This window comes from Chrysoperla carnea, chromosome 1, assembly GCF_905475395.1.
Source record: "Chrysoperla carnea chromosome 1, inChrCarn1.1, whole genome shotgun sequence".
Taxonomy (NCBI): domain Eukaryota; kingdom Metazoa; phylum Arthropoda; class Insecta; order Neuroptera; family Chrysopidae; genus Chrysoperla; species Chrysoperla carnea.
Window position 1 is genome coordinate 126,728,191 of NC_058337.1, and position 14,053 is coordinate 126,742,243.

The following is a 14,053-nucleotide window of genomic DNA, read 5'->3' on the forward strand; positions in this document are numbered from 1 at the left end:
CCAATTATTTTGGGTATACATAATTTTAAAATATATTATAATCATTCGTCATCGTTGAATACAACACGAAGTATTCATGTTATTTCAAAGGATGAACGATCGACGCCATCAAAAAATTGGTCAGGTTAGTAAACAGAATTTATGAAATATTATTTATCTATATACTGTAGGAAATGAAGCCTTTGACCCAGAAATTGAATCCTCATTAGTATTTTGTTATGGGAGCCGCAGAAAAATGTTAAATATTTGTTAATCAATTTCGACAAATTATTTTATAAGGTAGTTATGACCAAAAAACAAAACCAAGACTCAAGTTAAAATTTCGATCCGATTTTCAGTTTTCTAGGTATTCATTTTGCCGATCTCTCAAATTCGAACCGCATTCGAATAGCCCTTTGCCTGCAAGAGTTTTTTTTGTAAGATGCTCGTTAATTAGGGTTCGAATTACCTTTAAAAAATACGAATTTCTAACTAAAACGCTAGCACACAAAGGCTTGTCAGAACGTAGCTTTGCCTCTCTCTCTGCCTCTTCTTCGAATTTGATAGGTCTGAAGAGCAATTACCTAGAAAACTTGAAATCAGATCGAAATTTTAAGTTGATTTTTCTGAGCAAATCAAGTGAGTTTAAAAAAATCGGAAAAAATGTTCGTAATTATAACACTGTATTAATGAAAATCTGATTAAGAACTCAACTTGACCAAAGCTTTATTTACCAACGGTGACATTTTCTGTGATTCGGCTTCGAGAATTTCGAATTCGAGTGGCTAATAAAGCAAATACCTTGACAAATATAAACAGGATTCAAATTTCTATTTGATTTTTGTGTTTCTGAGATTATAATTCTTACTACATCTTATGAAATAATTTTTATGGAAATTGATTATCAGAAATATGTTTCAATTTTTTCCGCTTTTTCTAATGAATGATTCTAAAAGAAAATTTAAAAAAAATTGTCAGTTTAAAATCTCTTCCAATCTTACAATATTAATAATTAATTTGTTAAAATTCAACGAAAATAATTCGAATATAGTATATTTTTCAGGAAGTTTCAACAAGTTTCATGAATGTACGCTCTTAAGTTCATCCTGAATAAATTTTTTTGTTTTCAGTACGTGATTTAAATGAAATCCATGAATTATTATATGAAACCGCTGAGTTAATAAACAATTTATATGGATTTGTAATATTATTCTTATTTTCATATTTATTGATTGTAATTGTTCGATTATCGTTTAGTTCAATAATTATTTGGTATGATTCCTCAAGTATTAAGAGTATTGTAATGCCTGGTCTTATAACATTAATGAACATAGTCGATGCTGTATTAATATTTGTAAGTAATCGAGTTTACACATATATTTTCCCTGTGAGTTCCTAAGTGAAAAAGTAGCCCCAAATATAATAAATAATTTTGAACTTTCTTTAAAGAATAACATAGTATTCTCAAACATCCATCAATTTTAAGCTCATAAAAAAATTAAAATTTGCCGATCACCATACTTAATATACGAGCACAGCACTCCTGTCAACCGTTCGGTAACTAATCATCAGCTACGTGATGATAAATTTGCTCACGCATTCTGCACATGCGTCAAACATTACGTGCGTTAAATATGTGTTTACTTTGTAAATCACAAACTCTACATAATTTTTTATTAATTTATTTTTTAATGTACTAGCTAATTCAAAGAAGTTTGATTTCGTGATTTATGAATGATGTTTGAGAACAAAAATATTAGAGCAGAAAAATAATCGAAATAATTAGATTCATTTTAACTTATTTCACCATATTTACTCAGTACGACTATTCAATTTACTGAGTACGACTTATATTTAATAAAAAATTTTAAAGACAACGGCAATAGAATCTTTTGAATACCATTTCCAATTGAGTATAACACGAAATAATTTTTTTTCTTTTTCTAGCTAACAATGTTATTTATAGCAGCTGTATGCCGTCATGTAACAAATTCAGCGAATACAATATTATATACGTTACATAAATTATTAATAATGTATACGCAATTGATATCGGATACAAATCGAAAAGAATTGAAATGGTTTACAACACGTGTAAAGCAACGTGAATTTGTTTTTAATGCATGCGGTTTATTTGTAATTGATTTGGGTATTGCATCCAGTACAATTGCAGCAGTTACATCATATCTTGTTATATTAATACAATTTAATACATTTAATACCTAAATACATCCTTGAGGTAGTTAAATAGTTTGTAATGAAATTGTGCAAGGAGATAATTTTCAACGATATACAATTGTAGAAACATTGACCGCATCTATTATCCGCTATAAATTTTCGATGTTGTCGATATTTAACAAGTAAAGGATAGAAATCCTATATACTATTTAGAAATACCTTAAGAAAAATATGAGAAGTATAAATTCAACTTTTATTTTAATACTTGGTAAAATAGAAAATTGTTTGTAATGAAATAAGTTGTCTATTTAATAATAAAAAATTCCTTTAAACTACAATTATTTTATTCCGCTATTTCCTCTTAGATTTAAAGGCTTCTATAAGAATAACTTTGCAGAAAAGACGAAAATGGCAGTTAAATGAACTAAGACCGTGAGGAAGCATTCAGCAAGAGCGTGGTGGGTATATAGGGGCAGTTGCCTCCTATCTAAAAACTGAAAAAGTTTAACAACTAAAATTTGTTTTCATATGCGAAAATTCTAGGGATTTGGGGCCTAAAAAACAGCAATTCTTAGAACATTGAGTACTGCTCGTGAATTTTATAAGTAGAATGGGAAATTAGGTCTGCCTTAATAATATAAAAATTTTTTCTGATTCAGATAATTTTTTCACGAAAAACGGACCTCTATTATTATTCTCGATTAAAGTTCGCTATAAATGGACCTTCATACCAATCTAGGATTACTGAGGAGTTAAGTCACTATGAGTTTTCAAAAATGAGTTTTTATACCATGCATATATGTAATATGCAAGGTATATTAAGTTTAGTCCCAAGTTTGTAACGCTTAAAAATATTGAAGCAAAAAATTTTGATATAGGTGTTCATAAAATCACCTAATTAGTCCATTTCTGGTTGTCTGTCTGTCGCCTGTCTGTCCATCTGTCATCACGATTACTCAAAAACGAAAAGAGATATCAAGCTGAAATTTTTACAGCGTACTCAGGGCGTAAAAAGTAAGGTCAAGTTCGTAAATGAGCCACATACGTCAATTGGGTCCTGTAAGCCGTTAGAGATAGAACAAAAGTTTAAATGTAAAAATGTTTCTTATAAAACAATAAACAACTTTTGTTTGAAACATTTTGTTGTAAACATCACTGTTTACCCGTAAGAGCACAAATTATGTATGTATTATATGGGAATATCAGTTTTGTATGTGTGACATGTATGTATGTAATGTGATAGAATCATCAACACTGTCTATGCATGGTATTTCAACAATTAACTCAGTCAATTGTTTGTTTTCACTTGTTATACTGACAGTTGGCGAATTTTTTTTTAATGACGCCTTGCAGTTACATAATACGTATGTTAAAAGGTTGCTGATATAGAAAAATTTGATTAAACAAATGTTGCTACATTTATTTTACAAATGAACAGTGCAATTACAATAATATTTCAACTAGTATAGGATAGATTAGCACAATTGATTGGAAAATTCATTAGGCATAATTTATCATCAGATTCTAGGCTAAAATGTGTCGGGCATCACATTCGCTATTTTTTACAAAGCTCTCAAGTTTTTTTACTTCAAAATAGTATCCTCTTAAAATGAAAAGTTTGTGTTAAACCACAAGAAATGAGCAAAGTCATTATAGCTAATTCTTAATAACCCCTTCTTTTTTCGCATCGCCATCCACGTTGCATTCTTGATAATATTTTCCGTCGTTTAAAATACATTTAGAGATGTCTAAGAGATCTATAGTTAATTATGATTATTCCGTTGATTGTATACACAAAACTAATTTTTTTCGGGGTGTAGTATCTCAAAACAGCTTAATGATGTCAAACACGTATTTGCGTATTTATTAGTCATGTTTGTTTATTAAGTTTTGAAGAAAGATAACTTATTTATGACAAAACAAAACAAATTTGAAAAAATTATACATTGAGCCTAGAGCATATACGGTCCCGCTGATTAAAGCGCTTGGCATGAATACATTTGACTCTTGTGGCTTGATTCATGATATGTTTGTATTTTTTTCAATGCTCTTAAATTTAGAAAAAGTGGTTACATATCCTACGGACAGTTTTTTTTTTATTCCTTTTATAACATGTGCCGTTAACTTTTTTTCCCATACTTCGATAGCCTTTCCAGAGGAGCAAGCAACTGTATTCTTATATACCATTCTAAGAATAAATATTTTGATGCGAAAGTAATGAAGGTAATGTTTCTATCAAATTCCTATAAAGCAAGAAAAAAAATCATATAATAAAAAACAAAGAATTCATTTCGTTTACATTACGTAACAGTCAAGTTATCATTACGAATAAACGAAAAGAAAATGTCCCAAATATATAATTCAATAAAATTCTTACATAATTTTATGAAATTTTGTGGTTTAACTGGTTATAAATATAATAAAATAAATAAAAAAATTGAATCAATTTCCATTATACATAAAATTTATAATTTTCTAATTATATTCTTAATTATTACTTTAAATACTTATAGTACATATAAACGTATTGAAATCTATAATGGATCAATTGATTTTATTATTTTTTGTGAACATATTGGTTTTCAATTAAATATATTTAATATAATCATACATATTATACGACAAACTTTATATAATAATAAAAAATTTATAAAAATATTTAATTATTTTCAAATAATTGATTCACAGCTAAACATAATATTAACACATGAAATATTTTTAATTATATTTTTTACAATATTTACTATAATGTTTATTTTTGGTTTTATAATTAATGAATTTGTTTGGTATTTGTGTGTAGTTTTTGGTAGTTTTGCAATATATTATACATTCGATTTTTTAATATTATATTTAATTATGATAAATATTTTTGATTATTTACAATTTATATATTTATTAAAATATCGTTTTGATTTTATATATAATCAAATATTACCAAACATGTTTAGTTTTAATGATGGGCAAATGATTGTTCGTGAAAATTATCGACATCTAAATGGTAATTATACCATGTATATATGAAATATACATAGTATATTAAGTTTCGTCCCAAGTTTGTAACGCTTAAAAATATTGATGCTGCAAAAAAAATTTTGGTATAGGTGTTCATAGAATCACCTAATTAATCCATTTCCGGTTATCCGTCTGTCCGTCCGTCCGTCTGTGATATGACACGATAACTCAAAAACGAAAAAAGATATCGAGCTGAAATTTTTACAGCGTACTCAGGACGTAAAAAGTGAAACTCAAGTTCGAAAAAATGAGCATCATAGGTCAATTGGGTCTTGTAAACGGACGAAAATACGGACCCATCTTGTAAACCGTTAGAGATAGAACAAAAGTTTAAATGTAAAAAATGTTCCTTATAAAAAAATAAAAAACTTTTGTTTGAAACATTTTTTTGTAAACATCACTGTTTACCCACGAGGGCGTTAATTAGGTGCAAATTTTATAGTGTGCATTAATATAGGAATATCAGTTGGGTGTGTGTCTATTTAAAAGTGAATATCTTTTGTTATTTACGTGACGTTAAAAAAAACAAACAATTGCGCATCAACACTGTCTATACATGGTATTTCAACAATTAACTAAGGCAATTGTTTGTTTTCACTTGTTTTTTTCTTTGACTTAATACCAAACGCGATACATTTAACTAAAATTTTTCATTTTGACATCAGCTTAACGTAACCAAAAACAGGTACTTTTTGAAAAACTTTAACTTATTGAAATGCAAAATCGCGTAATTTGCCCTGTTCACTATGGCGAGGTTGAAATTTCCCATAGAATAAGTATGTACCGCCTGCCTTCTTTATTATATTTTATCGTCTACTGGGCTGTAATACAAGTTTTTTGTCTTTAACTTATAAATCATTCTCCCCTGCCCACTAGAACTTTGGTACGTTAAACAAATTGGGGTATTTTCCTAGGGAGTGGCCAAATCTACCCCGAAATATAGCAAGAATAATGTAATCTAAAGAGAATATATTGCTTATTTTCAATTCCCAACGGCTTTTTAGGTACAGGGGGCTATAATTTGGCGGATATTCGTCATCGGTAATAGACAAAAGTGTAATTTAGCACGTTTTTTATAATAAAATAACGCCCAACTTTGGTTCGAAAATCTTTTCAATAAGCTTAATGAATTCGACGGGGATCAAAAGCAAAAAGCTGCGTCAATATACTAACCACTTGTAGCAATTTTTGTCAAATTAAAGTTTGGCTTTCAAATTGGGCTACATAAATTTAAGACTAAAAATGAATTAGCATTCTTAGTGATTCTAAGTTGATTCTTCATGACGCTTTCACCATTTTTGTGCCCATGAATATATTATTACGTTTCTTATAGACCAGTCCGTTCTTCGGCACATTTCAAGCCTACTTTGACACTCTAATTTACGTTTACATTGAAAAAATCGAATTGTTTTACGGTTCATAGCTTCTCGTTTATCGTAACGGTGCAAAATACAAAATTGTTAAATGGCTCCTTGATTTTTATATATTGTAGGGCGTATATATGATAGGCCCTAGTTATTCTAAAATCTTAATAAATGTTGATCAAATTTAAGAATAGGTAAAGAGTTTATCCTCTTGAAATTAGGTGTGAATTACTGTCTTGACTTAACGGATTATGTTTCATTTAATGCGAGAGATATGTAAAAAAAATTCAAACAATTTGGAAAATAAAGATTACTCATTTTTCCCAGGACCACGTATTCAATCATAAAGATTCTTGAAATTAGATCCAAGAGGAAATAGAGAGAAATTCACTCATTCCTCGACTATTAAAGTTTTGGCATTATGTCATTAGTGGAAATAATATCACTTATTACATTTTGATTAGTCTAAATAATAAATTGGTAATGAATTTATTTTTAGTGAATAATTTACGTAAATTATATGATAAATTATGTAATATTGGTGATACATTAAATGATATATACGGTTTCACCATATTATTGTTTTTTATTTATATAATACTTACAATTACAAAACTATTATATTATGGATGTACAATAATTTATACGAATTTGAATAATATTTTTATTGATCCAATACGAATAACATACATGCATACAATATTCAGTGGAATTTTATTTGTAAGTATCGAATAACCTTAAAATTAACTTTAAAAATGCAAAATATTTATACCCCCGTTACCTACAACAACCTTCTTAAACATTAGAGACAATAGTCTTAGTCGAGCCAATCAACGGCAGACAATATTTAAGTCCTATATTAGAACATAAGCAAAAAAAGAGCAAAATTGTTTTTGGGATGATTGCTGAAGGGATGATAAAAGTAAGTTTGATCATGAAGAAAAATGAGGCTTTTACGATTTGATTGTCGAATTTATGGAAGTCGACTTTCACGAATTTTGTCTTTTGATGAATATTTTTTGGTCTGCCGTTTTTAACCCCCGGCTAAAAAGGGGCTGTTATAAGTTTCACTTGTCGTAGTCCCTAACCGGATAATCCGACTGTTCATAGCTATGTTTCAAGTGGGAGTTTAAGATTCCGTAATAGAAACAAATACACAAGTGAAATTCACAAAATTAAAAAAATCCTGACAAAAATTTTTTGTATACGGAACTTTTAGCTCGCACTTCAAACATATCTAAGAATACTTTCTATTAAACTACCATCATTTCTAAAACTGAGCTGATTTTGAAGATCATCGCCAATTTTAGTTTTTTCGGATACATAACCCTTAAATTGCACTTAAACATACCTAAGAACACTCCCTATTGAATTACCTTTCAAACGAAACAAAAAAAATCAAAATCGGCTCACCCGTTTAGGCACTATGATGTTATAGACAGACAGATAGACAGACAGACAGACACATATAGCGGTCAACATCCCTTTTTTAGTTCTTGGTTTAAAAAGAGTTGAAAACGAGAGTATACGACAAAATAGCTTTTGCGTGAGATCGATACAATACGAGAAAGCTACTCTCGTATTGCGACATTCCAATATGAACTGAAACAAATCAAATAATCCTTCCAAATTTTTTTATTTAAGGTATTAATCAGCATTTCTGAATGTTTTAGGTTGTTCTGATGATAATTTCCCAGACATGTCATTCAACAACCAAATCAGCAAATCAAATTTTACAAAGTTTACATCAATTGATACTAAAGAATCAATTAGAAAAACAAACTCGTAGACAAGTCGAATCATTTATTCAATCGATACAACAACGACCTTTTCAATGTACAATATATGGATATTTAACAATTGATTTGAAAATGACATTATCAGCTATAACATATGTTATAGAATTAAGTATAGTAATTTATCAATTTGAAGGATTCAATTATCAAAAAGAGCTAAGAAAGGTTGATTAAACGCAACAAGTTATCAATCAATAAATTTCTGCACTAGATTTGTTTTTAGACACATTTTTTACCTACCACATTCAGAGTGATCCAATTTAATCTATACACCCATATATCTCATTTTGTAGTTAATCAATCAAAAAATAGCTTTCGATTAAATGCAATAATGATATAGTTTTAAATCGAATTCCTTTAGAAGGTTGACGATTTTCGAAAAAAATGATTTGATGAAAAGTGTTGGTTTTTTTCATAAGGATCAACTCTCTAATTAAAAGTGTTGTTTTTTTCTCTTACCGCTTAGGATCTAGATTAAAGAAACCCGATCACCTAGATCCAATCTGATGTCAGAATATGATGGCCTTCATGAAATTCTGCAACTTTTGTAATTTTTTTATTGGTTAATTACAAAACGAGATATATAGGCGTTTAGATTAAAATGGCCTACTCTGTACATTTATAATCACCAAAAAATTAATAATGGAGAAAATTAACTAATGGTGTCAAACAATCATTATGACAGTCAATAGCAGGATTAAATCAATGGTCTACTTTAAGTGTACCTAGTGTTCTATGGAATAACATGATTACTACTTTTTTTAGACAATTTTTATTCATAAATTTTAATATTATTGATATAAATTAATATGATTTCTTAACATTAGACTATTTATTCAACGCAGAAACTTAGTTTAAGTCTGTTTTCGTTATTCTATTTAAAGGTACCAGTTGTCGCATGGCATTATGATTTTCCCAATAGGTTTTTCCAATACTTTTCATTTAATTTTTTTAAACTGCCCACGGGCGTCAAATGCCTAGATACGAGTTGTTGATGAATTATTGTACGATGTTCTTGTTAATTCTGGTGACAAATTATAAAATTCCAAAGCAACAATAATGTATGACGTAACTGAACCAATTAATTGTGTTAAACTATTTAAATTAATATCAAATAAATCATATGCTGTAAATTTTATATTTTGTTGTTGAATTTGATTTGCAAATTGTTGTAAATCATTAGCTATTTCTGATGATAAATTATCATTTAACAATAATTTATATGCTAAGATACCAGTTTGATTTGCTTCTTTTACGGTGTACTCACATAAACTGCACAATATCACGACTAAGCTCTGAAAAATTTGGGAATAATTATTTTAATAAATATTTTTAACTACAAAAATACATATAACTAATGTATTTATTCCAATAATGTTGCAAATGTCCAAATTAAGGTAATAATTATTGCTCTTGTGGCCCTCGACATCCCCTTTCATATTATTGCCAAAACATTTCTCAACTTCCATGTGAAAAAGTCCCTATTTGTAGATTTAGAAATCAATTTTATCGGTATAAAGCAAAGAACCTCAATTCTTGTTTTTCCTGTAGAGAAAGATAAGTGAAAAGATATATGCTTGTATATACTTACCAAATCGAAAAGCAACCAGAAAATCGATAATGTTACGCCAATATTTGAGAAGTAATGTTGAGTAGATGAAAGAGCAACGAATTGCAGGTATGCAATATATATAACATTTTGTATAATTGAAAAGAATACTTGTAAAACTAAAATCAACATGGACATGCCAAAAAAACGATTTGCATATTGTGATGATTCATAAAGCATATTATGTATTCGATTTAATTCACGAACTGTAAACGAATAAAAAATAACTTTATAACCTAAATATTTTTAATCAATTAAAAAGGTTCATCCGAAGTACATTCAAAGTTAGTTGGATTGTTCTAAACACCAATGAAATCTAAAAGTCCTCATTGTTCCGATACTTGAGAAAAAATTTACACGGAGTCACAGGTTACAAAAACCGTTTTTTCGCTATTTTCAGCAAAACGGTAAGTTTTATTATAAAATTAGTTCAGTCGAAAATTGTAGATCAAATAAATAAATGTAAAAAATGTCTCAATACTTTTTTCTTCGAAGCCCCGGCCGTTTCTGAGATATAACTATTCATTAAGTTGGAAGAACTTTGAAATTTAAAATGGCACATCCTACTTGGTGATACATCTTTTAAAGGATATATCTATTCAACCATGATGAAAATGAAACCGATCGATTGGTTTTTAAGATACACAGAAGATGTTCTTTTGTCTAGCTAATGATGGCGGCAGTTTCGACCGCCATAAAATAATTTCTTATTTTAATTTAGTCCAACAGTGTGTCCAATTCGTAATTTTTTGCTTATAATAAGTCTAGCATGTAACCAATCTATCGATTTCATTTTTTTTTATCAGGGTTGAATAATGAATTTTATGCCCTTTCAAATGAAGTTTCATAAGGTTGGAGGTGCCATTTGAAATTGCAAAGTGAGAGAAGCTGAGGGTCAAGGGATGAAATCTCTAGGTACCATTTGTGTACTTCGCCTTCATATCTTAATCGACGTGTTTTCACGCAAAACAATAACCCCATCAGGTCAAGCAGTTACTAAGGGTGGATACTTTTAAAATTAACTCACTGTATAGTCGACTATTTCAAACAACTTACCAGATGGAACTAGTTTAAGAAGATTACATTTAATTTTAATAGTAGCATTTTTCAGACATTTTTCATTGTATCCAGTTTGCATTTCAATAACAGTTGGCAACGATGCATTAACCAATATAAAACGTTCCTTGATTAATAATAAAAAAACAAATAATTCCAGACAATGAATGGTAATCCGAAATCTCAAAACATTTTCGCATATATAAAACTTTGCAATGTCAAACCTATATTCTTGACATGACCAAAAGAATGTATTAAAAGTTCCAACAGATATACCCAAAACAAATAATAAAATTATTAAAACCAGCAGAAATCGACGGATATATCCATAATGCTGTTTTGTATTTAAATTTAAAATTGCCTCCACTTGACGCATATTTATTGTAATTTTTTTCAAATAATTTAAATGTAATGCGATCATTATAGATTGAATAATTAAACCAATTAGTAACGCCATTTCAGACATTATGCTCAGTATGCCAAGTATTTTTATGCTAGAGTGATTAATTAAGGTAAATTTCCAATAAAGACTCCATAACGAGAAGGTTACCAAGAATATTATGACAAGCAAATTGTACGATTTTCGTATCCAGCATAATGGACGAATTTCACCAGTGTTTTTATCGATATGGATATAAATACAACCGGATAAGAATGATAAAATGCATAATGGCATTAATGCACTGTGCAGTTCCATAATTTTCTACAAAAAGAAAAAAATAATTTAATAAAATTACTTTTTTAGGGATAAGCTTTTATTGCACTAAAAAGTAGAAAATAACTTTTCTTACGAGTCACTCATAATTGACTTGTAAAAACTAACCGTACTCAATTTTAAGTACCAAGGGTGATTTGAGAGCCTGAAACTTTTACGAATAGTCATGTATACGAGTGACTCCTAAGAAAAATTATTTTCTACATTTTAGTATAACAAAAGCGTGTCTCTAAAATATGATTTATTTTAATTAATAAAGTTTTGATTAGAAACAACGTACAGTTGAAACTAATTAAAAGCTTGTTAAATAAGTAATTTTAAAGCAATTTGAGACAACTATAAATCTTAATTTTTGTGAGACTATTTCAGCATTATAATCTATTAATATCTCCTACCTATTTATATTATAATTCATATATGACTCCGAATCGCAAAAGTAAATATTGTTTGAAAAATATTCGCATGAGGAGTTAAATCACTGGTTGACTATTAATCCAGAAGTTTCATTCATCCTGGTATATGTAAAACTATTGCGGTTTTTCCGTTGAGAATGTGAAATTTTTTTACTTTTAGCACTTCTCAATATTCTCAAATGATTAACTACGTTTTCTAATACCTATCCGATGTTTTAAATAAGAAAAAAAAATTTTTTTTGATAATTTAAAGTTTAAATGAAATAAATATATAAACATAAAACTTACACGAATATTAAACAACAACACAAAAAATTAAAAAACACAAAATTCCTGAAATTTCTCGAACAAAATTAATCTTCTATTAGATTCAAATAAGCTTTTTCACATAATAACACCCATAAACATTTTAAAAGCTTGTCATATTATATAATCTTATCATATAATTATAATGGTCCTTATAATCAATGTTGATTTTGTAATTATCATAAATTAGGGGAAGATTAAAATAATTTATATTATATTTATTTTGATAATCAAAAATTTATCGTTTTAAGTACTCAAATAATAAAAAGCTCATCGAAATTTTATAAGTTATTTTTGTATTATAATTTAAAATGATTTACATTACATTACATATTTTTAAATTACTTTCTAAAACTTATCTTAATAGGAGAAAGTTGGTTATATCAAAGTTTAAAGCTTAAATCGTACCACAGGTATTTAAATTGTACCAAAGATAGTTCTCATCGATTTTCCTTCGTTCTTTAATTTTAAAACCTATTTTATTGTTTTTGTTTAGTTTAAACTTATTTGTGCAAAATTGAAAGGACCAAAAAAAAAAAAAAAAATACAATAAATTTTTGTTGAAATAAAAATATAAATATAGTTTTAAAACATAAAAGTAATTAATTAAAACATTTAGTTTAGTAGTTCAATGCTGTACACTACTTTGAAACCTATTTCTGAAATAGTAAAAACTTTTACTTTAAAATCGTTTTGAAGGAAATTCTAGAATTAAAACAATTTTTAACGACAGTACGATATAACTAACTCTCTATTCTATACCAAACTCTTAATATTTAGTGGACTATATAATTTTCAGCATAGAATCACGCATAAATTACAAATTATCGTACCATATTTCCGGTCAAATTGAATATCCCCTTTAAAATAGATCTTTAGGTACGAAGAAACTGACAATTCATGGAAAATTACCTCGAAAGAGTAAAGGATTGCAGTAGGTGCAGAAAGACCGTTTCTGGACCTTTTGCAAGCAATTTGGATGACCATTTATTGTTCTGTTCAAAATGGTTTCGATAACTTTTGTGCAAAACATTAAATTCAGTAGATTTTAAGAAATTCAGGAGAGTTTGAGTGGAATTTGTTTTCAATATAATTTATACGTCACCCTTTTAGTGTAAAGTTTCAAATATATTTACAAAAATGAGTAATAAAAAAGGCACAAAGTCTATTCACATGCTAACATCATATTTTAATTAGTTTTATGACTGTTCACGTTTCACACAAATACTTAGTTACTAGCATACACATATTAACTTCTTATATTTATATGACTAGTCGTTTATATTACAACTAATAAATACTAATGTGGCTAATGCGGTGGTAATAAAGATGGTGGCGCTACAGATGGTGTCATTCCTTCAAATTGTAATGCTACAATTATATATGATGAAACGGCTCCAATCATCTGTGTTAATGTTGTTAAATTAACATTAAATAAACCCCATCCAGAGAATTGTAAATTTTGATGGTTCACTTGTTGTGCTAAACGTGTTAATTCTGTAACGGTATTTGGATCTAAAGTATCTTCTAATATAATTTTATGTGCAATAATGCCAGTATCATTGGCTGCATTTACAGTATATTCACATAAACCGGTTAACAAAACCAACAAGCTCTGAAAAATT

The 14,053-nt window shown here is 28.3% G+C and overlaps 1 protein-coding gene across 1 annotated transcript; it reads right to left on the reverse strand.

The window, feature by feature from the left end:
* Positions 1-9,306: 9,306 nt before the first annotated feature.
* On the reverse strand, positions 9,307-13,676 carry LOC123294551 (gustatory receptor 68a-like). Its single transcript, XM_044875622.1, has 5 exons — positions 13,665-13,676; positions 11,545-11,697; positions 10,995-11,121; positions 9,921-10,144; positions 9,307-9,624 (listed from the first exon to the last, which is right to left on the reverse strand). The coding sequence occupies exons 1-5, from the start codon at positions 13,674-13,676 to the stop codon at positions 9,307-9,309; spliced, it is 834 nt and encodes a 277-aa protein (XP_044731557.1).
* Between the last annotated feature and the right edge of the window lie 377 nt (positions 13,677-14,053).